The sequence below is a fragment of the Cavia porcellus genome, unplaced genomic scaffold (genome assembly GCF_034190915.1).
Source record: "Cavia porcellus strain 051 isolate PalLab524CR breed Dunkin Hartley unplaced genomic scaffold, mCavPor4.1 scaffold_11, whole genome shotgun sequence".
In the NCBI taxonomy this organism is placed as follows: Eukaryota; Metazoa; Chordata; class Mammalia; order Rodentia; family Caviidae; genus Cavia; species Cavia porcellus.
This window is the reverse complement of record NW_026947494.1, coordinates 4,497,704-4,522,279: the sequence shown is the minus strand read 5'-3', so window position 1 is coordinate 4,522,279 and position 24,576 is coordinate 4,497,704. Positions and strand designations below refer to the sequence as shown.

At 48.2% G+C, this 24,576-nt stretch overlaps 1 protein-coding gene across 1 annotated transcript in view; it reads right to left on the bottom strand.

Annotated features, from left to right (window-relative positions):
- The window catches only part of Srd5a1 (steroid 5 alpha-reductase 1), a 30,524-nt gene extending 6,015 nt beyond the window's left edge, over positions 1-24,509 (bottom strand). Inside the window, exons 1-4 of the mRNA XM_003462250.5 lie at positions 23,941-24,509; positions 12,539-12,705; positions 8,493-8,594; positions 5,358-5,508 (exon numbers count right to left, since the gene is read on the bottom strand). Coding sequence (XP_003462298.3) covers positions 5,358-5,508; positions 8,493-8,594; positions 12,539-12,705; positions 23,941-24,509 — 989 coding nt within the window. The remainder of the gene's footprint in view (positions 1-5,357; positions 5,509-8,492; positions 8,595-12,538; positions 12,706-23,940) is intronic.
- Between the last annotated feature and the right edge of the window lie 67 nt (positions 24,510-24,576).

Genomic DNA, 24,576 nt, shown 5'->3' with positions numbered 1-24,576 from the left:
AAGCAGGCCATGACTGGCTTTTTTGTAAGCACCTTCTCTGAAGGTACTGACAGCCGCGTGGAGGAGCTCGGACCCCAGGCCCTGGCCGTGTCAGCTGGTGACGGGGCTCAGAGGAGTGTGGAGACCAGGACATGGACTCCACCTTGGTCAGGGTTAGCAAGCTCTGTCCCACAGGTGCTGGGACGTGACCCTGCTTTGTTCTGTTCATTTCCTAAGACCCTTACACACAGCAAGCACTAGTATTGAACTACATTATTAGGGTTTGATATTGAACTACTAAGGTACTGTTTCAACCAAGTCACCTGGCAGAGGAGAGACCTGAAGCCTTTGGAAATTGGACACGCTGCTTACTCTAAGGCTGTCAGGGTGCAACGGCAGAAGGCCTGGCTGCTTTGGTGCCTCTGCTGGGTCAAAGCACCATAGATAGGTGGCTTTTAAGAACAGCAACCCAAGGACTTCCGGGAGAACATGGCGGATAGTTAACAGCAACTACTGGAGGCTCTCTGAAAGGCTCGGCTCAGAAATCAGGAATGATGCGGACTAAGGAGACATGAGCCGGTAGAGATATGCTCTGCTGACTCAGGAACAAACTGGGCTGAGAGAAACCAACTTGGAATGCAGTCCTGGTGCTAAAATAGGAACAGAAAAGTCTCGGTATGGAGGCTGGACCCCGCGCCATTGGAAACTGCGATTTGGGTTTCCTGCCGCCCGGTGGCTGGCTGCCTCCACAGCGGCTCAGCAAGGAGAGACGCGCAGAAGCTCTGGGAACGGGAGTCTGCGAATGGAGTCGAAAACAGGACGGACAAGGAGGCGTACACTGACTGGTGGCGAGGTGAGTGAGAGAAACTGACACTCCACCACAGTTTGACTCCAGCGGAGGACTTTCTGGGCTCGGGCAGTCCTGTAAGAGCAGGGCGCAGTGGCGACTCCAGCCACACATTCCCCTCTTGGACGGGATTGGTGAAAAGTGCCTGGCCTGCGTGACGCTGCGGGCGGACTTGGTAGGCTGGCCTAACCCAGATCCCAGAGCCTGACGGTGGCGCGGAGGGGTGACTCCCGCGTAGGCTGCCTAGTCCATAACTCCCTGGTGCGCAGCGGTGGGCGGGAACACCTAGCCAGCGCAATTTGATCAGGCTGTGGCTGACAGGCATGGAAGCTGGGCCTCCTATGTAAGCTTGCATTTTATAAGGAACGGAGAAAATGGGGAAGGGAAGCAACAAGAAAGGCTCCTCGGCCCCCAATTCTGAGAAACAGGCAATAGCGGACACCGCACCAATAGACATTAAGTGCCATATAGAGAGCCTCATAGACCAATTCAGGAATGAAGTTATCAACGACCTGAAGCTAGAAGTATGCAGAATAGTTAGAGAAATGCTAAGCACCACCCAGGAAAAAACAGATGGTGGAATGGAAGAACAGAAAAAGAGGGGAGAATTGTTTGATGGAGAAAACAGAGAAAGCATAGAGTACGTGAAGCAGGTTCAAAGGGACTATCAAGAAATTAAGAAGTCTATCCAAGACTGGCATAACAGCTTGAAAGAAACTAAGGACAGACTATCTGAGCTGGAGGGCAGACTTGTAATATGGGAGAATGAAACGAAAAACTTCTTAAAAATAACAAAGAAACAAACAGCAATAATACAAAGACAAGAAGATGATAAGAGGAGCCATAACTTAAGGATTAAGAACATAAAAGAAGAAGTAGGGACACAAACAAGTGAACTACAAAAGCTACTCACAGAAATAATCCAGGAGAATTTTCCTAATTTAGCAAAAGGTAAAGATACTCAGATGTACGAGGCATACAGGACCCCAGCTACCTACAACCCTAACAGAGAAACACCCAGGCATATGATAATAAAAATTCCAGAAATTCAATACAAGAACAGAATATTAAAAGCTGTAAGAGACAAGAAACAGACCACTTACAAGGGAACACCCATCAGAATTACAGCAGATTTCTCTGCACAAACCATCAAATCACGAAGAGCATGGGGGGAAATAATTCAAGCTTTGAAAGACAATAATCTCCAGCCAAGATTGAGATAACCTGCATAACTGTCCCTGGAAATTGATGGAAAAACAAGGTGCTTTCAGGATAAAGAGGAACTGGGGGAATTTGCAACCACCAATTCAACCCTACAGAAAGTATTGCATATTTGCAAGATATTCTAAAAAAAGAAAAATACAAAGAACCCAGAAATGGTGGCGGGGAGGCCACAACGAATGGAGCAGAGAACAAAATGAAGAAGACAAACTGACAGCTACTGACAGAAAAAGAGCTCAACAGAAATGAGACAGAGAAGATTGGATGATAGGAACATCTATTTTAGAGAAAATGACATCTTAATAGGTAATACTGATTTAGTATCATCTTGTTTTGAAGTCTCATCTAGCTTTTGTTCTTCTGTCTCCAATGGTCTAAACAGGTTGTATCTTATTGGATTTTATTATGTACAATAGTATAAGCAAAAACCTTTTAAAGACAAGGAGATTATACAGAAACCATTGTTCATTTTCTGTTAGTCGATTCTAAATACTCTGTAATGCTGTCATTCTCTTAAATGGTTTTACATTGTTTTGATATACTTAATGCTACAGTATATGAAGTTGTACTCAAGGACTTCAAGGAAAGAGTCAATATGGTAACTACTTTTAGGTCGGAATTATCTGGTGGTGAAACACTATTCTGCTTAAATGGTTGTGTTTTGATCTGCGCTGTTTTGCTGTTATGCCCTCTTTTTTCTCAATCTCCACTCCATTATTTATTTTTTATTTTTATCCGTTTAATTAAAGGAAAAAAAATAGCAGGATATAATATAGTAACCCACTTTGACTTTCTATTATCTCGATTTGAAGCCCTGTATTACTCTCACCATCTTGTTTTTGACTGATGTTCCCCTATTCTGTTTTGATGGATAGTATCAGGTTCGAAAGTTTAGGCATCAGCTGAGAAGATAATGAGATTCATTATAACGCCCATTCTCATTGACTTTTATCTACTTTTGAAGACGTACAATGTCTCCAATGTTTTTGGTTTTTGTCGGTTTTATTCTTTACTGTTTTGTTCAATTGTATTATAACTAACGATATAGGCAATTCTATTAGAGATAGCGGGAGGCATTATGGTAACCATTGATGATCACCTTGTATTATGTTTTTATATTATCTATTATGTCCACCGTTTTGACTTGACCGATTCTATCCTGTTATGTCTCATTTGGTTTTACTCTCTTCCAAAAAAGCAATAAGAACCGTGGGAGCAATGAAACCCAAAATGTGTAATAGTCATTGTACAAAAGAGAGGAAAAGAAAGTGCTCTAAACTATATAACTGCGTGTATATTTAAGTGTGTAAGATAGAAAATGATATCACAGAGTTTTATTGGATCATTGAACAGAACTGTTTGCAGTATCATTGTTGGAATGTCCACTCTACAAGCTTTAATTTTGTGACTTGAACAATTATTTTTAAGATGGCAATATGTAATCCATTAACTAGTGATTTCCTACTGTTCATTTTTTTCTTCTGTAAATCTGTATAACTTGTACCCTTTCACTTTTTTTTCTTTTCTCCTTAAATAAAAAAAAAAAAAAAAAAAAAAAAAAAGAACAGCAACCAAATCTCCCCCAGAAACAGCGGCAGGGGCATCCACAGAGGACCCCTGAATGCAGCCCTGGGGACAGTGTCCTTCCTGGTTGTCTGCACCCTGTGTGGCATTTCCCTCTGCAGAGTGTACCCAAATTGAGCTCTCCCCTTGTGTTGAGGCTGCCCATCATGTGGGATCGGGCTGTCCTCCCTGTCACGCCTGCAGCAGTCCCATTCCCATCAGACACACCCACAGGCCCAGGAGTGGAGAACAGTGACCTCTTCTTGTGGGATACAACTCTGCCCTTCCCAGGCAGCGGCTCCCGATGGCCCACAGCCCCAGCCACTCTCCAGCCTGTGACTGCTGTCCTGGACCCTCAAAAAACTGTCTCTCTCAGCAGCTCTGGGATCTCATGGTCCCTGTCTGCAAGGGGACAACATGCCCAGAGGCATCCAGGGGCACCTGGAGAAGATGCAGGATGCCTGTCGCCCCATCTCACCTGCATGTGCATTTTAGGTGTCCACTTTGGGGACCCAGCAGTCGGCCTCCCCCTGCTCCATCTCCGAGAAACGACCCGTGCACTGCTCAGTGCACAAAGAAGCTAGGAGGACACCTAGGTACCTAAGAGGTCTGTGCTTTCCCACTCCACCGAGCCATCAATCCAGTAACCTGGTAGCTTTCCGTCTGTCCTTTCCCCTAAACACCACAAACTCCACGGGTGGGGGGAGGTTACATCTCGCTGCATGCCCAGAGCATCAGCCCCACAGGGGATCCTGATGGCATGCAGGGAGCAATGGAGCAGGGCCCTCTCCAGCTCTGGGATTCACCCCTTCCCTGCCCACCGTGGCTTTCACGATCTTGCGAGCTCCTCCTGTATTCTCAGGTTTCCCTTTCTGCAGTAACAGGGATTGAACCCAGGGCCTTTCTCTTGATCACAGCCTTTTTTTTTTTTTTTTTTTTTTTTTTTTGAGATAAGATCTTACCCAATTCTAAGTGGTCCTGGCTGGGTTTGAATCATGCTTCTCCTACTTTACCCTCTTCTGGCATTACAGATGTATGTTGCCATGCTTGGTATGCATTCTTGATTTGAACTAGGGCTTCTATTTGAAGTCTCCGAATCCTCTGCTTGGCATCAAACCTGACCATGAACTCCAGGAGCAAACATTCAGAAGCTCACAAGTGGCTGGGGGCACTGAAGACTCCCCAAGACCAGTCCCACTGCAGACATGGTCCTTGGGGTACTGCTTGGTTTTGGTTTTTGTTATGGTTTGTGTCTGAGTGTCCCCCACAAACCTTATGCAGCCATTGAGGCAGATGAATCTAGCATTTGTGATTGGCTCATTGTCCCGTGCTGGGATTGGTAGTATTGAGCACTGCACCCACCCAGAAGTTAGGAGCTGGCATACAATATAAAGGAGGGAAGAGGGGGGGCTTTTCCTTTTTCCTTTTTTGCTGGTTGCTTCTGGCCACCACAAACAGCTGCCCCTTAGCCAGGCCACTCTGCCTTGAAGACAGCGGAGCATAGACTGAAACCTCTAGAAACTGTAAGCTAAATAAGTCTTTCCTTCCTTAATTTGGAGGGTCAGGTATTTTGTCACAACAATGACTGAAAAGTAACCAAGATAGTCTTACTTGGCTATGGCAAAGCTGACACTAGGACTGGGCAATTCAAATGAATCTCAGCATTCTGGGACATCTAATCTGAACATTTTTTTCATTCCATGGTCACAGAACCAATGAAGAGAGTTAAGTGTGTTTTAAAACTTACCGGTGATGTTGCTCTGCCCTAGGGTATAAAACAGTAAATGTGAACAGAGCAAAGGCTCCACCTTGGAGGGACCAGCTGGCCAGTGCGAAGCCACACCACTCCACGATCTCCCCAAGATAATTAGCTGCAGTGACATAGTCAAACAAGCCTCCTGGACGGAAAGAGAGCAACACAGGGCGGTTACCATGCAGCCAGGCCTAGCGGAGTCTGTCTTAAGTGATGCTGTAGGACACTGCTGCACATCACTGAGGCACCACCATTCCCACAAACACACGCAGCACATGTGTCATTGGAGGCATCGACGGGGGTGAACGCCAGGTATCTGAGGCTGTGTTTCCTCCTGCGGTGGCTTTACCACAGTCACCCTTATTAACTATTTCTGTAAGCCACCCCAGTTTCCCACATTACTCTGTCATTACTGTCTGTGTGGATTTTATTTTATTGTCTACGTCTTATCTGCATTCGGGCAGCCAGGTCCCAGGAGGGGAACTCTGCACCTTCAAGGAAAGGGCGATGTCACCCGAAGGCCAGGGCTAGAGGAGAGTGGAACAGAACACCTCTTGGGTGAAATCAGGGACCTTGTCCCCAGGCGTTCCTGTGGAGGGAAACATCTGGTGGGGAGAGGGATTGGTGAGTAATCCCCTAAGAAAACTGGCAGATGCCGACCTGCTAGAGATGTCCCAAGCGCACAAGTGGCCGAGACGCTATGTGACTTACCCACAAATGTGATGTCACACACAGTCCACAGAACTTGTCCTCCCCCCACCCCTAACTTCCTCTCTATGGATTTTGTAACTGGGCCCTTTTGATTTTCACCAATGACTGTTCAGAGCTCTGGCCAGGCTCCTGGAAACAGCACACAGCCGGGCTTCACAGAAATGACCATGTTAGAAAACATGGCCATGCCCCACGGAAAAGACCCACTCTGAGCTCGAAGGTAGATGGTCAGCCCCAAAGCCCACCACGGTGGAGTCCTCTAGAACACTGGTCCACATTGCTAAGCTCTGGGGTCTTCAAAGATACTGGCTGCATCTGCATGGGGGACAACAGGATCAGGACAAGGTGGGGGCTTCCACTCTCCTGCATCTCCAAAATCTGACACCCTCCCTCCAGCCACCCTCAGCTCCAAGGGCTCATGTGACTAGAGTCAATTGTCCTCAGTACAACTAAAGGGAGAGTGATGGCGAACCTTTCAGAGCCTTCAATGATAACAAACAGCCTGTTGTGGCACGTGTGCCACAGGTTCACCATCCCTGGGAAAGGTGTATTCTTTCCCAAGCTGGACTTGAGTCTTGGCTGGCTTCATACAAGCTTCCTTACACTACTCTTGGAAACCTGCCCTGGATTTCTTCAGGACTCCCACATGCACACGATGTCTGCCCTCTCTGTCCTCGGCAGCGCTCACTGGAAAATTCCCAGGGCTCCATCTCGCGTTTTTTACGTCCTTGCTGTGGCGTTTGGCTTTTGCTGTTGTTCTCTGTGCACCATGTGATCTCAGGGTCAGGAATAAGGGATTGTAGCAGCAGTTCTCCATCTTTTGGATTCCCAGCTTGTCTTCCTCCATCACCTGGCCACGTCTTCTGCTGTATGCACTGCCCGTCTCTGTGAACACCTGGTCTGTGCCAGAGCTCCTGGGGATGTCCCCCTCGGCTGGGGGCAAGGGAAGGAGGCTGCAGGTGTACGGAGCTGACCGCATCGAGCCGAGTGGGGAGGTGCTGGCACCCCACTCACAGGCATCCCTGCAGCCGCGGCTCCATTCACACAGGAAGTCACGTGGGGAACTTGAATTTCACCTTTTTCCCACTTTGTGAAATGCATTTCTGTTCAGACAGGTTCTGCTGCTGCATCTCCCTCTGTAGTGGCTACCATGGGGTTGTGAAAACACCTTTCTCGTTCCTCTGGTTTGAAACAAGTTGGGTTAGAACGCCAAGCAGCAGCCAGCAGTAGGAGGCAGAGGGAAAAGGTCAGAGACATCCTGGGGCACCTCTGCTGCTGTGTGGTCGGGATGGTCGCACACAGGACAGCTCTGGGCTGCCCAGAGACCCTGCTTCTCAGGAGATGCTTTTCCGCTTTGTTGGACTGTTGCTCAAATCTGTTCCTAGTGGGGCTTTGGGCTTTTCTAGCATTTTCTTCTTCTGCCATCTGGTGCTCCGGCCTCGCCCTGTCTCATGGTAGCAGCTCCTGGAGAGCTGCATTGCTCAGGGATCCAATCAGGTGCCCTCTAGGCAGAGATGAGGGGCACTGGGTCCTCCCCAAAGGACAGTTCCTTGGGAAGCCACATAGGCTGCAGCCGGCCAACACCTGGGGGGAGAAGCATCTCTTCCAGATGCCAGGCAGGCAGAATACTAGCAGCCCAGCTGGGGACCCCATAGAGGTCACGCCTCCCCACATCCACACCCTGGTACTTCCGGAGGTTGGTCTTCCAGGACTGCACTCTCTGGGTCACAGTTTAATGTGATTGTTTGCTTTTGCTGTTGAAAGATCTGAAATCCATCAGGTAATCTAGATTTTTCCTCATGGTGCCAGTTTTCTCCTGAGTGCTGCAGCTACTCTGGAAATGAGGTCTGTGGGGTCCATGAGGCCCCGGGTGGAAGGCAGGTGCCTCTCCAGACTGGGGCTCTGGCTGCCTGGGCACATGATTGCAATCCCACTCCTGCTGGGGACAACCTAGCATTAACCAAACTTAACTGAAGCATCATGGATTTTCAGACCACCCTGGTTGGGACTTCCGGTTACACGGGGTGGCCATGCGTGGCACATTTTCAGTGTTTTCCGATCCTGGCACACATTTAGATTTAGGGTTACAGGCTTTTTAAAATCCACCCAACATTTTAAGGTGTCTCTAGGAGTCGATTCCACCATCCTGAGGGTGGCACAGGTATCAGAATCCAGGGAGCTGTGGGGTCCTCCTCGCCCTGTCTCCAAAGGCTGAGCTTCCTTTTCACTTCATATCCTGTCCTTAGCCAGAATCAGTTCTCTTGTTTTTCTGAAAAGAAAACAATCTGTGGAGGTGATTCACTGCAAACCTATGGCTAGTGACCACCAGAATTGAGTTATTAGAGGCCTCAAGGCTAGGACGGCCGCTGGGCACACGCAGCACAACTTTGAGGGGAAGCCTCCCCGCTTGGGACGCACCCCTCGGTATTTTGTACCCCGTCTCCTCTGGTTTCCGAAGATTCCTCAAGATATGATCCGAGTGGATGTTTACCACCATGCCCGTTAACCACAAGGCACAACCTAAGAACAGAAAAGGACAAGATCAATACGGTAATGAACCACCAGGCTCCAGAACCCACGTGGACTGAACAGGTCCCCCGAACCTGTCTGACTGCCCTCATTCGTGCCATGACTGGCTGCACCTGCTGGGAGACCCTGGGCGCTGTCAGCAGTGGGACACCATCTAACGGGCTTTGCTGTCCTGATGCTGGTCATGAACTAGACAAGCAGTGACCATCCCCAGGGCTGCTGGTCCCAGTCTACATCTAGGACCAGAGACACCCCGAAGCCTCAGGCACAGGCATGCTCCATGGCAAAGCCGGCCCCCAAGCGTACCTGACCACGTTCCCTATAGAGGCAGCAGCCTCCAGCTGAGGACAGGGGAAGAAGCCAGCCCTGCTGATGGTTACCAATGGGGCCTGGGCTCCGGAGGGGCGGCCGCATTCCTGGGTGTCCAGATCTGCACCTCGTCTCCTTTCCTCACAACCTCCTTTGACCCACTCGGTGTCCTGTCCCTGGCTCCCCTGCAGCTGAGACTCCATCAGGTCATCCCTCCTAACCTGTGGGTCACTCATGTCTCCCTCCACATTGCAGGGTTTTAACTGCTTGAGGCTTTGCATCACTGACAGGAGACTTCTCAGTATAACACCACTGAATTCCAACAAGACAAGGCTAAATGGCAGAACTGGAGAGCAGGAACTGATTTTTAAAATTTTTTTTTATATCACTAGTTAAGTTTATTGGTACAATTTAGATATGTGTAATGATCACATTCAGCACATGGAATTTGTACCTGCACGATATATTTTGATTCATACTTTTCCCCTTTCTTTCCTCTCTTAAACCCATTTTCCCCTTATTTACAAAAGCTTTGTTTCTATTTTATCCTTTTTTCTCACTTTTCCCTTCTGTGCTACTTTTCTCTCATTGATGACATAAAATACCCGATACCCAAACTTAAAGGGAGAAAGGTTCATTTAGCTCACAGTTTGTAGAGGTTTCAGCCCATGATCAGCTGACTCCAAGGCAGCGGGGCACATGGCAGCAGGTGACGGTTTATGGTAGTGGGAGGGGACAAGCCGGGGTCTGTCTCTTACACTGTGTGCAGGCTGCCCACCCTAGGGGGTGTAGCGCTCACACCCCTAATCCCAGCTGACTGTGCCAAAGCACTCAGTGCGATGACTTACTAACCCACCCATACACCTGCATCACAGCATCACACACTCTAGACTCGGCCACCTCTGAAAAAACCCTATTGGTACAGGCAGCTAAGGTAGACAGAAACACTATAGGCAGTGAGACAGAGCTGGGCCTCAAAGGAGCCCAGACACCTTGCAGCTGCGGGGCAGACAGACACCTCTGCTGTGGACCAGGCCTTAAGACAAAAGATAAAACAAATACTCTCACACCCTAAGGATAAAGAGCGGCGATTGATATACTACATAGGTATCCATCACCTTGAGGAAGTGAAAAGCTGCTGTCAGATCGTTCTGTTTAAATCCACAAGGCAAAAAATAAAACTCTCATTCTCTCAAAAAATATGACTGAGCATTGGAAAGTGCTTTGCTAGCAAGAAAGAACTACACTTGAGTTAGTTATTCGGTGGTTACAAATTCCTTTACATCAAGAGAAGGCAAAATATCACACAGGGCATGAAGGGTTAAGTGCCACCAGGCAGGCTGCGGATTTAATGGGCCAAGTCAGGACTCCTGATGCACTGCCACTGCGGTCAAGACTCGTGCATGTGCTGTCATTTCTAAGAGTTTCAAAGCATGCTAAACAAACACACAAAAGAATCCTCCTTCTTGGAAACAGCCCTGAGATTGTTACAGGTTAGTTAGACAAGAAGTGTCCCCCAAAGAGTCACTGACCCCCAGTGAGATGGGCACTGACTAGGGGAAGTAGACCACTGAGGGCGAAACCTGGGAGGGTGTGTTTTTCTTTTAATTTTAAAGAGAAAAAAAAAATGAAACAAAATTTCAAAACACGGTAATTGAAGGGTAACAATGGTTAATACATTGGAGTATCCTTATCTTCAAATCAGTTACTCAGAGCACAAGCTATCTGCCTTTAATTGTCTGAACAGTACTAGCACGAACATTTCTCTTCAATGAGCTGAGAGAAATCAGCAGTACAGCTACCTTCACTATCACAGACACCCACACATTATTTCTTTTGGCACCTCACAACAGGGAGACAACATGATGTTAATACATGCGTGTCTGATTCATTTCCCTTATCAGTTTGGACTCAAGCTGCACACTCCATCATATAAACACTATTTTGCTTAAATGGTTATGTTTTGATCTGCGCTGCTTTGTTGTTATGCCCTCTTTTATCTCAATCTCCGTTTTATTATTTACTTTTTTATTTTTATCCTTTTAATTAAGGGAAAAATAAATAAAAAAATAGTAGGATATATTATAGTAACCCACTTTGATTTACTATTAACTTGATTTGAAGCCCTGTATTGCTCTCACCATCTTGTTTTGACTGATGTTCCTCTATTCTGTTTTGCTTGATAGTACCAGGTTCGAAAGTTTAGGCAACAGCTGTGAAGATAGTGGGATTCATTATGATGCCCATTCTGGTTGACTATTATCAACTTTTGAAGACCTGTAATGTCTCCAATGTTTTGGTTTTGTTGGTTTTGCTCTTTACTGTTTTGTTCAATTTTACTATAACTGATGATATAGGCAACTCTATTAGAGATAGCGGGAGGCATTATGGTAACCATTGATCACCTTGTATTATGTTTTTGCATTATCTATTATGTCCACCCTTTTGATTTGACCGACTCTGTTCTGTTATGTCACATTTGGTTTTACTCTCTTCCCAAAAAAGTAATAAGAACTGTGGGAGCAATAAAACCCAAAATGTATAATAGTCATTGTACAAAAGAGAGGAAAAGAAAGTGCTCTAAATGATATAACTGCATGTATATTTAAGTGTATAAAATAGACAATGATATTACTGAGTTTTGTTGGGTCATTGAACAAAACTGTTTGGTCTCACTGTTTGAATGTTCACTATATAAGCTTTAATTTTGTAACTTGAACAAATATTTCTAAGAGGACAATATGTAATCCATTAACTAGTGATTTCCTACTGTTTATTTTTTCTGAAATTCTATATAACTTGTACCCTTTTTCTGCTTTTTTTCTTTTTCTCCTTAAATAAAATTAAAAAGAAAAAAAATGCCACATCTTTTTTACGCATGGCAGGGTGTATTCTTTTCCCTACCCCTTTCTCTCTCTCTGGCTTGTCCCATCTTCTGCTGAGCAGCTCTCTACTGCCACGCCATCTGCCATGATGCTCCTGCCTTGGGGCCAGCAGTCCATGGAGCAAACCCTCTGAAACCACAAGACATATTAAGCCTTTTCTCCTTTAAGGTTTGTATGTCAGGTGTTTTGGGTTTTTTTCCCCCAGCAATGGAAAAACAACTATAAGCATTTTTAATAATCTTGATATTATTTTGATAGCAAATGGGTATTTTCACTTCTGTTCAAAACTTATAATGCTGTAATGCTGTAACCTGAAAGCACATGTTAATGTATTCTAATTGTAATGAACTTTTTAAAAAGCTAAAAACCTTCCCAGTTAAGATGGCATAATCATGAAAGGCTGACTGCACTGTAGGAAGGTATTGTGTCTCTTTTACAGAAGATGCTGAGAGAGGCTGGAGGACCAACTTACATTACAGTGCAAACAGGAACCAGTGTCTCCTCCATTCGAGCCACAGCTTGCTTGGCTGGGGCTCCCCCAAAGCCCAGGCTCCCAGCAAGAGCAGCACTTGTGTCCCCTGAATGCACCCCTCTGGCCTGTATGCTATATGGGGCAGCCTTGGTCTTCCCCTGGCTGCTCTGTTCTCTGAGGTGCTCGCACCCAGCCCCCTGGTTCTCCTGAAGGGCCTGGGCACTCTGGCTACAATTCCCAGGCCATGGCAGTGAGTGCCGGACACTCACCAGCTAGAAAGCGGGGCTGGGTCACCCAGTCCTCAGTGTACACGGCGTACCGGCTCAGGTACCTGCTCTGCAAGTAGCCGTTGTAGACACAGAACAGGAAGGCTGACACACAGGTGAACAGCGGTGTTGGCTTCCCTCCTCGGATCAGGAAGGGGAAAATCAGGGCCCTGAAGAAAAAGGAAGGAGGTAAAATTCAAAACGAGATCAAGAATAAACCCCCGCGATTCTGTCTTAAATCTTTGGTTCTGTAGCTCATTTCCCCTGTACAAATGTCACCCTCGGTCACACTTGTACCAGTTTATTCTATGTTGAAAGGAATTCTAGCTCAATTAGCCATGTTTCAGTAACGTGTGTCTCAGCACCCACACTCAAAGCTTTGAGGTATACAGAACACAAAACAGAGCCATCAAGCTGGAGAAAACTGGCAGCCTCCTCTGGTTCTCAAACCGGGCCCAACAATCACTGCGGTTTCTAGTTCTTGTGTTACAGGCAGCTGAGTTAGTCAGAAATATTACAAGCAATCAGACAGGGCTGGGCCCTCAAAGGAGCCAGAGCAGAAGTTCAGATACCTTGCAGCCTGGGAAGAGACAATCATCTCCTGCTGTGCACCAGACCTCAAAAGACAAAAGGCAGAGCAAATACACCCACATCCTAAGGATCCACAGTCCAGATAGTTCTCCATCACCCTGAGGGAGCCAGGAGTCAGTAGCCCACCCCCTACAGCAAGAGTCACTGCTGTTAAGTGTGCCGCTTACTAGCTGACACGCTCCCCCATGTGCTCCTAATTTAATTAGTTTTACTGGAGCAATTCATCTTACTGGTTGACCATAGTTCTGTCCCACCTTATAAATTCCCATTTTCCCCACCTTTGACCCATCTAATCTCATGATTTTACTCTATAAAAGTCCCTAAAAAAGACAGTCTTTGGCAACCCACCCAGGAGCCCTTCTGTCTCTCAGATAGAAGTTTTTGTTCTTTCATTAAATACATTCTGCTCTTAACCTGTGTTGTTCCTAAAATTCATCCTTCGATTTGAGAGAACACGAGCTCGTACTGCACAGATAGCAGATCGTGAGTTTCTTTCCCCTGGATCACTTGGACAGCAGGACTCAGGCTCACAATCACCCATCTGTCAACAGTCGCTGGCACAGCCATGGCCACACCTCGCAACACTGGGCATTTGCTGCTCACGTGGAGCCAAGACTGACATGAAGACCTGGAGCGGCCCAATAACCTGCACCGGGTGACGGGGCTGGAGTGGCCGAGTTCAGGCCAGATCTGCTCAAGTCCAAGGTTATGTGTGTCAGCCACACTGCTGGCTTAGCCTTAGCCCCCCTGGCCCAAGGGGCTAAAGTTCGAAGACAAAAGGCCTCGCACCAGACACACAGGGAAAGGAGTGCAAATTCATACTGGGTTTGAATTTTCTCTGAAATATCAATGCACAGGACAGTGAGACCGTAAGAGGACAGCAAGGTCCCAGAATGAACACTTTATGAAGATAAACTGGACAACCAGTGGGAAGAGGCAAAGCCTTTGAGACACCGAGGAACGGACCTGGCTGGAGAAGAAACAGGCTTCAACAGCGCATCCTCAGTGCAGGAATTTAGGCTCCTGAGATCCTAGAAAAGGCAAAAGTAGACCCACTAGGAAGGAATTAACCACACCGGGCAGAGCAGAACTACTAGGGGACACTGCTGGCTCCTATCTTGTGGCCCAAACAGTTCAGATTTCAAGTCTAGAGCTATAAACAGGGCAGAGATGGGCTGCAAAAATACAGGACAGCATTTAGAGGAAAATAATTGCATATCTTAATCTGGGTGATATCTATATAACAACCCAGTCACCAAAATCCATCAAACTGCAGACTTGAAATAAGTGGGATATTCTGTATATTATGATGTGTAACCTAAAAAGACGGTGAATGTTTAAATTTAATTATTACAGCAAAAAATAAACTGCCACAAATCTCCCCAAACACCCTCCCCCTGGCTTCAAACACATTTATCCCATCCTCTGCGCCACTTCCTCAAGCAGGTCTGAAAATTCTCCTTCCGAGCATCTTTGTGAGTGATAAAAAAAATGCAGTGCATGTTGCTACCACGTGTGGCCCCAAAACGACAGGCTCCACAAACATCCCTGTGCATCTTCAGACACCGGATCTGGTACCGTGCCCCTGCTGGCACTTCCCCAAACTCAAAGTGACCGAGGAAGAGGAGCATTCTGAATGGACTCAGGACACTGAGGCAGTCAGTACAGCACAGCTAAAGACACTCGAGAAAGAGGACTCTAGAGTGTTCCAGAAAGCAGTGTGAACAATGGGATGAGTGTGTTCTAAATGTGTGTGTGTGGGGGGGGTGTTGAGGGAAATTACTGACCGTGGCTTTTCTGTAATAATTTTTAAACATTCCCTGTATATTCTGCCCATGTCTTCCTTTTACTTCTTTCAATAGGACAGGAGAAAATCTTGTTATTTGCTTCTGTGTGACCTCCCAGGCTAACAACTGCCCTCCTGGCAGTAAAAGATTAATTACAGTAATACACTGGAAGAATCTCACGCCCCTCGGAGCTTTACGCTCTCACGGGCAGAACTGTTACTGAACCCACGTGAAATCCACTGTAGATCTCTCAGTGCCCACTGAGAAATACAATATCTGGAACCCTAACCACCGTCGGTGCCACAGAACGAGTGATGGCTCAACCCCTGGACCACGGCTCGTTTCCTGCCTGAATTAGTCATGGGAAACGCTTTTTCTACCTCCCAAAAGACGCCTCTGCAATGCTTGATTTCCAATCTATGTACTCTTAAAATTAAAAGCACCATAAAACCTAAACAATTAATCTTTTACTGCCAGGAGGGTTGGCCGACCTATCCACTTACTGGCAGCCCATGGCCTAAAGGGGGATGTTTGACCCCTGTATTCTCAAAAATTTATACAATTTCTGCCAAACTGGCGACAAGTTAACAGAGATCCCTTACGTACAGGCTTTCCTTGCTCTGAGAACGCACCCATCTCTCATTAAATCTTGTACCCCTGCCCAGGTACTTTTAGCTAACTCTGCTGCGCTGCAAACTCTCCCCTCCTGCCCTCATGATCTGCTAGAGGAAGTACCCCGGTTTTTTATCGGCCACCTCCCTATCCTCAAAATCACTCCTCGCTGTTACCTGCTGCTGTGCGATCCCCTCCCCACCCTCTCCGGGGGCCCACAACTCTCCCAGTGGTTCTAATCCCTCCGTTAGCGCTTCTTCAGTCTCAGACCTCTTACTCTCCTGAGAATTCTCTGTCCCCTGCGGCATTCTCACCTCCCTCCCACCATACTAGGGCTCGGTCGTTATACCTTCGGGCAGGCAGCGTAACTGCTGCAGCTCGTGTGGGAATGGTCACCACGTTGCTGCCCTCTGCCACGTGAAAGGGCGCTGCCATCTTGGGATGGGTCTCACAGTCAATGGCTGCCCCCTTGTGGCTCCTCTTGTGATCAGCAACAGCCACCCTGTTGCGGACCACATGATGGTTGACTGTGCTGTGAGCAGCAATTGCATCGCTGCAAGGCACACAGTGAGATGCCACCTGCCTGTGTTTTCTCGTCCCATGTTAACCAGCAGCTGCTTTGTAGCCTATCTACAGATAATTATTCACATGCACCTACCGGACGGATGGCTGCCCAATGGCCCTCTACTCCGCAATCTTCTCCTCATCTCTGCTACCACTTCGGGAGCAAACTGGCCCCAAGGGACCTGTTAATATACATGTGCCTTTCTCCCTTTCTGACTTATCTCAGATTACCCATAAATTAGGTAGCTTCTCTGTTGACCCACAGAATTACATCAGGGAATTTCAATTTATAACTAATTGTTATGATTTACATTTTAAGGATGTTTATGTGATTCTAAATACCACTCTCAGCTCACAAGAGTGAAATCAGCTGTGGCAGGCAGCTCAAGAAGAAGCTGATCGCAGACTTAAGGCAAACTCCGCTGATAATGACCCTGGGCCTACCGCTGTGCCAGAACAAGATCCTAACTGGAACTAGAAAGTTCAACAAAATTACATAAAATGATTGAGTATCTAATTGTGGGCCTATTGCTCACAAACATACTAAGTATAACAAACTTTCAAAACAGGTCTAGGAGGCTAATGGAAACCCAGCTGTGTTCCTAAATCGGCTTCAGGAAACCTTAAGTTTACTAATGTGAACCCAGACTCTCATGAGGGATAATTGTTGTTACCAAAGTCATATTACAAGAAATCATTCCAAAGTTTGGTCTACCTCAGAGTATTCAGTCACATAATGGTCCCACCTTTATTTTTCAGATCACTCAACAGGTATCCTCAAGCTTACACATCACCTGACACCTACACATCCCATACCATCCACAATCCTCAGGGAAAGTAGAAAAGGCAAATGGCCTCATAAAGACACACCTTACAAAACTCACTTTAGAACTACACCAACCTTGGCCTCAACTTTTGCTCTTAGCCTTAGCCAAGCTTAGGGCACTTCCCCGGGCTCCTACTTTCTTAAGTCCTTTTGAACTTATATGTACGGCAGGCCATTCTTACTCCACAATCTTCCTGCTCCCCAAAAATCTCCCTCCCCTTGCTGATATGTCCCAGTCCTCTCCTTCCTCCGACACTTGTTGTGACAACATGCTGATCTCTGCCTTCCACAACCCTCTGGGTTGTGGCCCTCCTATGGGAGGCCAAACCAGATCAGAGATCTAATTTATCTCAAATGTTCTAAATCCACAAAACTACAACCAAGGTGGAGTGGTCCCTATTTGGTCTACTTGACGACCCCTACAGTGGTCAAAGTTGCTGGACTCCCACCCTGGTTTCACATCACTCAGGCTAAATCTGATCATTCTGAGTGGTCATCTCATCTTTTGTTGCCCACCCATCTCCGTTTCATGAAGGCCTCGCAGCCACAGTTAACAGGCTAAGTCATGTTTTGTTATCCACTTTGGTTCCTAATTTCTTACATTCTATTAATGATCATTTTTACTGCAGGACTCCTGACAATCTTTCCCAAAGACTCCCACATCATGCGTAAGATAATCTTCATAATGTTCTATGTGATGACTGTCGCAGTTCTTTCTACCCTCAGCTGTCTGGTTAAACGTGACATCCCTGAAAGCCTAAGCCCTTACCTTCCCTATACTGGTACAGCCACTGCCTTCCCTGCTCCCCCTATTTTTTCCAGTTCAACTCCTGGACCGGAGACAAGTTTTACACACCTACCCTCTTAACTTTTATGCTTTCAGATGGGTTAGTAAATCACCTCTCATAACTTCACTCCTCCTAACCTCACACTTATTTTTCAGAGTTCCACCTCACCGTGACAATGATCCTACCTCAAAGTGGTCCTCATATAATGATATGTCTAAATCAAAGGCACCTTTCCCTCTACCTCACCTGGGTCCTTAAATATGATAGTGCCATGCCTCCTCATAACATCTTGTCTCTTTGTTTTTCCAGTCTAACATATGTGCATTCACCATTGAAGTTGTCCTGGCTAAAACACCTGGCACCAGCGTCTACCTGGGCATCAACAGTAATCCCCTTGACTCCCCTAGACTCCAGTACAGCACCCCCTGCCAGCAGGAAATAGTTAAAGAAAGAAATCTCCCCTTTTCATAAGAATAATCATAAGACAGGATATAAAAGGGTTTTGGCCCAGACAGGACTCTGTAGCCAGAAAAGCCTCAATGGAACCAGGAAGCTCCGATCTCCCCCACCCCTAGGAATTTACCTGTGACTCTATCTCCCCCACCAATAGGAATTTGCCCCTGGCGCCAAACAAGTGCTAATGAGATACCTGTGCATCTCAAATAGCCCTAGAGCACTACCCTAAGCTTAGGCTACTTATATACCCCCCCCATGCCATGTGTCCCCCAGAGTGAAGGCCGGACTCCAGCGGGTGGGGTGTGTTTGGTTTTCTCTCTCCGAGTTCTCAGAATAAAGGCCTCTTTTGTTTTATACTTCTCATCTTTTGGATATAAGGCTAGAATGTGTTTATTGAGAGAGAGAAAACTTTTGTCTGAGACAGAAGGGGTCCCGAGTGGGTTGCCGAGGACCGGGTCTTTTCTGGGGACTTTTGTAGAGCAAGTTGATGAGGTGAGATGGGTCCAAGGAGGGGAAAATGGGACCCTGCAAGGGGGGTATGAGGTGGGACAGAACTGTGATCAACCAATAAGATTAACTGCTTAGGTAAAATTGATTATATCAGGAACAAATTCGGAAGTGAGTCACATAGCAAGCGGACATGATTAAAGAGCAGGGGCTCTTCCTGTAGGGGTTGGGATGGTGGCTCCTGGCTGCCTCAGGGTGAGAGATCTATCTGGGCTAGCCATCCTTTGGATGTGGTTGGATTTGCTTTGTCTTTTGTCTTGAGATCTGCCCCACAGCAGAGGTGTCTGTTTCCCCCACAGTTGCAAGGTTTCTGGTCTTCTGCCCTGGCTTCTTTGAGGGCCCAGCCCTGTCTCACTGCCTAGAATATTTCCGACTCAGCTGCCTGTAACAGTACACCTGACTCCTCTTGCTGAAACCGACTAGGCACTCATTCAGGGAACAAGTTGGTTCTTGACAGTGGGACATTATGGCCCAGCACAGCCTGAAATGTGGGGCCCTTGGGTTGGGGAGCAGTTTAGACCATAGGAAATTTTGTCTGGTCAGTTTCAAAAGTGACAGCTGCTAATTTCAATAATCTTATTACTTTTTTCTCAACAGTTTGAAATCCAAAACCTCAACAGATCTGAATTCAGAGTCCTTTGCAGGGATGACCAAATGGCACACATCCCAATAAATTAGACTTAAATAATCCCAATAAATGAGACTTAAATAAACACTTTGCTTTTTCAAGACAGCGTGAGGGTTACATGACCATTTCAATGCTCATTACTACACCTTGGCATGACACATCTACTTACTTCAAGTACCTGGATCCACAGGGCCAGGGCCAATGATTCAAAAGCAAAACCAGCCGGGAAGCCCACAGGCTGAGATGGCTCTGGCAGCTGAGTTCCTAGGGTTGCTCCTGAAACTACACCCCATTGAAGCAGTTACAAGAAAAATTACACTTAGCTCACCAGAATCCAGCACCTCCCCAGACATTTGGCCAATCAGAAATTACTAACTAATCTCAAACTAGAGACTTGACCAATCAGAAATTGTTAAGAGTTTTCTGGCGCAATAAAGGAACACAATATAAGAAAAAGTAAAAATGGCCTTTTTATTTAAAGGATTTGGAGAGGAGCCCACGACCACCAAGGGTTTGGCTTTCTACTCTGCCCAGGTATGGGGGTGTGGGGTATATGTGACCTTTGACCGGATGTGGTGCTTGGGGTAGGCATTGATGACAAATGCGAGGATCTGACTGGAATTTTCTTCATGTGCATGGGGAAAGGAAGAAGGAAGTTGTAATCAGGGAAGGAGGAAGTGGCCATCAGGGTAAGCATCCCTGATTTGGCCTTCCACCATGTTGAACTACTGCCATGTCCTATAATTTATTCTAGGGCAAAACGCTTTCAGAAATTACCAACTAATCCCTAACTAGAGACTTGGCTAATCAGAAATTACCAACTAATCCCTAACTAGAGACTTGGCTAATCAGAAATTACCAACTAATCCCTAACTAGAGACTTGGCTAATCAGAAATTACCAACTAATCTCTAACTGGAGACTTGGCCAATCAGAAATTACCAACTAATCAGAAATTGACAGTGAATGAAAGCTAGGTACTCTAGTTTATCCAATCACATATTTTGTCTTGCTTCCCAAACACCTTAATATGCCTTCCCTGCACCTCAGGATAGTTCCAACTGCCTGGGGACTGGAGGGACCATCTCCACCCCACTTAAATAAACAAAAGTTTAATGTGTCTTCAGTTATCTTTTCATACTTTGCTCTCTCAGTCCCCTGCTGTAATTTAGAATTACAGAGCCACACTACAGGGAGAAGACTGGGCCAGGCCTCCCCAAGGGTCCTCTGTTAGAGCCATCTGATAAGATTCCTTTGTCTTGGTGTACTGGGGACGGAACCACTGACAGTAAGTGCCGCCTCTAGTCCCTCCCGCCTTTATTCTAAGACAAGGTCTCCCTAAAACTCCAATTTTCAATTCTCCCTCCTCCTTCCTCCCTCCTCAGCCTCCCAGAGTGTGTGCCACCACCACGCCCAGCTAGGTGAGATTCTTGGACACCTGGTCAGGAGGGGCAAAGCGGAACCAAGAGCGTGTGCTGGGTCACACTCCAGTGGGGGTCATCCTGAGGACTGGGATTAGGAAGAGTGAGCTTCCTGGAACAGAGTGCATGCAAGCTGCAGGTCATCAGATATCTCCCTCCTGGGTCCTGGTGGCTCATTAGGGAGGACGGTGACAAAGGAGGCCCCTGGCAGGCAGCACTTTACACTCAGGCACCCAGAGACACACCTATCAACAGTGCTCCTGGTGTGGCACTGAGGAAGGGCTCCCCTTCTGCTGACTCATTCAGGGCTGGGTGGGGAGGCACCCCCAATCCTCCAGCCACCATGCTGCTGCTCAGGTAAACACCACACAGACCTGCCCGGTTGGAGGGAAACTCCAGCATCACAGCAGCCCTGAGCTGGCCCTCATAACAGCAGAGCAGGTTTTTACGGGGAAAGCAGGGGGTAGGCAGGAGGAGGTGTGAGAAGCCAGCAGGTGACAGTGTGACAGCGCTGGTGGGGAGGAGCTGGACTAAGACTCTGGCCCAGGAGGGAGCCCTGGAGACAGAACAGCAGCTGGGGACCAGAGGCTGAAAACTGAGGAGGAGGACAAGCATAGCAGGCCAGGGAAGGCAGCGTCGCTGTACCCACAGAGCTCAGAACTGGGTGCCTCCGAGAGCACAGGGACCCATGCATGGAGACAACTGAGCACAGGCCCTGAGGACACACCCACCGCAGGTGCCTGGGACAAGTCAGCTGTACCGGCCTGCAAGACTGAGCACAGGACACTGGGCATAGGACACCCTTCCGACTTCCAGAGGTCAACAGAGGAGACTGTAGCACAGACAGGATGCTGATGGCCCTGAAACTAATAAGCACCAATGCTGCCCAAGCCGCAGGTCCCTGTGCTCTCCAAGACACTGCCTTCCCTAGGGAACCAGCAGGAGCAAGGTGGCCTGAGCTTCAACACAGATCACAGCCTCCTGGTCAGGCAGGCTGCAGGTTCACTGCTAGCTGGCTCCCATGTCCTCACATCCATCCTTGGCCCCCACTAACCAGCCAGGTAAATAAACACACACAGGAGGCGACTCTGTCCCTCCTTCAGGTGCTGGCCCTCCTCACCCATCCTGGGACTGTCACTCGCTCTGGGAACTGCAGGCTGGCCCCGGACCTGTATCCCACACAGCATGCACACAGCCCAGGGCAGGGTTGGATCCACTCCTTCAGCTCTGCAAGCCCTGTTAAGCTCCAGCCTAGGGCCTGTTCAGCAACTCCTGAGCCTTCCCACGGGCTCCCTGACATCCTCAGAGCCCTGGGAAAGGTAGCTGGGTCAGCTGGGTGGCCGGTCACGGGCATTAAGTACAGTTTCCATCCTGGTTCTCATCCAAGCACTACCTGCTTCAGATCAAATGACTGTTGAATAAATAAATTGCTTAGACAGAATGGAAAACATTTATCTTTTCATTTGGAAAACCTAAGTGTTTCCCAACCACAAGAGCTTTTAGTAGCACATATCGCTTTACAAAATATGCATCTTCAATGTGTATTACAAGCAACACCTGGCCAGCAAGTCCTCCTGGAGTTTTTACAATCACTGGTCTGGGAACCAGGGGCCGCAGTCCCAGCAGTCCCTCGGGTGGCAGACCCAGGTCACACTTGCATGCTGCTCTATTCAAGTTCTTCCTCTCTACACAGCCTCAGTGGTGTGGGAGTGTGTGCATGTGTGCACCATTCTTTTCCTTCCAGTGAGCCCAGGTACATTCAACCCATGTCTCCAGAAAGAAAGCTTGGGCTTGGATGCCCAGCACACAGCCCTGTGAGGTGTTTCCTACGTCCCAGCACGTGTCTTCTTTGTTGGCACTGGTGACTGGTAACAGTGTGCCTGGGTGATACCTAGGGCAAAAGTGTATGCGTGTACGGGACAAGGTGGAACGGTGCTTGGTGTGCACTGGAGCTGCCCTCTGATAAGCATGCTGAACCTACAGTTCATAGGTGGGGGAAGTCCCAGCATAAACCAGTTTGGTAAGTTAGACAGCTGAGTTAACTATCACTGGCCATCAGACAGGGCTAGGCTCTGGAAGGAGGCAGTGCAGAAGACTAGGACCTTGCAACCAAAGGGGAAAACAAACACTTCCTGCCAGTGATTCTCCAGACAAAAGACAAAACAAATGCAAGTATATCCTAAACTCAAACTTCAGGGATTGAAATTCTAGATACCTTGATCACCCTGAGGAAGCCAGAAGCTACTAATCCAACCCCCTTGCTACATAACTCGCTTCCCTAGTGGATCCCGATTTAATCAATTTTACCTGATTAACTACATTCATAACCTTATTGGTGGACCACAATTCTGTACCACCTCATGCCCGCTTGCCTTCTGACTTTCCATTTCTCCCCACCCTGCACCCATCTCACCTGGATCTACAAAAGTCCTTAGAAAACACAGTCTTTGGCAACCTTCCTGAGACCTCATCTGTCTCTCTCTCTCAGACAGAACCTTTCTTTCTCTCAATAAATACATTTTGCCCTTAACCTCAGTTATTCCTAAAATTTATTCTTCGATTTTAGAGAACGTGAACTCGTACTGGACACCTAGTCTACGTTGAGAGTTTCCCCTATATCACAAGCTCTCTCAATGAACTTAGTACGATATCTGTGAAAGTCCTCAGAATCAACTTGGAGTCACTTTGTCAAGCTCAGAAAAAAAAAAAAAAATCAAGTCAACCAAGCCAGCCAGGAGGACACAGGATAGGGGACCACAGACACTGTCTGCTAATAAGAACGGGTCACAGGAGGCTCCCTCAGAACCACAAGCTAGCAAAGAACATTTCACCTTGCACGTGAAGCCTCTGCAAAGTCATCTGCTCCGACGCGGCTTTCCTTGAGCCAGTGTCATCCCTATGGACCCTTTGGGCCAACACTCACTGGTGTTTAAGTCTTTGTCTGGAAAGCTTTTAATCACCGCCCCAGGGCTCTCTGAAACTAATCAGACCCAAAGGAACCGGTCCATGCGGCCAGAAGAAAAGCTCCCCGCAAAGGGGACACAACAGAGTGGAAAGGTCGCACAACGCCCAGTGTGACTCGCAGCAGTCCATGCCCCACGCTGGGCGCCTGTCTTCATCACAGAGCCCAACTCCGGGATGGGTGCCGATCAGTTCCCCTTTCCGCCCCAGCTCCCACTTCGGGCTGTCCCCGGGTCACGCGGGGACACCGGGCAGCCCCGCCGACCTGTGCACGTAGTGGACGACGAACATAGCCAACAGCACGCGGTTGGGCAGCCGGTCCAGGCGCGGGGCGGCGGCGCAGGCGCACTCGAGCAGCGGCCAGGCCAGCGCGGGCAGCTCCTGCAGGACCCAGGCGGTGCGCGCGGGGATCCGCGGGCCGGGCCACTCGGACGCATAGCGACCGTAGGGCGACGCGAGGCGCTGGAGCAGAAGGAAAAACGCACAGCCCGCGAAGCCCATCAGGTAGGCGAGCGCGTCCAGCATGCGCAGCTCCCCGGGCTCCATCGCTGAGGCCGGGCAGCGCGCTCCAGGCCCCGCAGGCGGCGCACTTACAGGCGGCGGCCGGCGGGGGAGGTCTGACCGCCGGCTCACCGTGCTGCCGCGCCCCACGCCCACTTGGGATGCCTGAGACAGCGCGCACCGACAGTGACCCGCTAGGGCAGCCCCGCCCACGCCTGCGGAGCCGGAGCCCACCTGCCTATCACTGAGCACCCGGCGGCCAGAGCCCCGCCCCACCACGCCCACATCTGCGTAGGGAGGAGCCGGGACCCCGCCCGGCCTGCAGCGGTGCATGCCACGCCCCTGGCCCACGCCCCGCCCCTTCTCCACACGCTCAAGCAGGCTGGCCCCGCCCTCACAT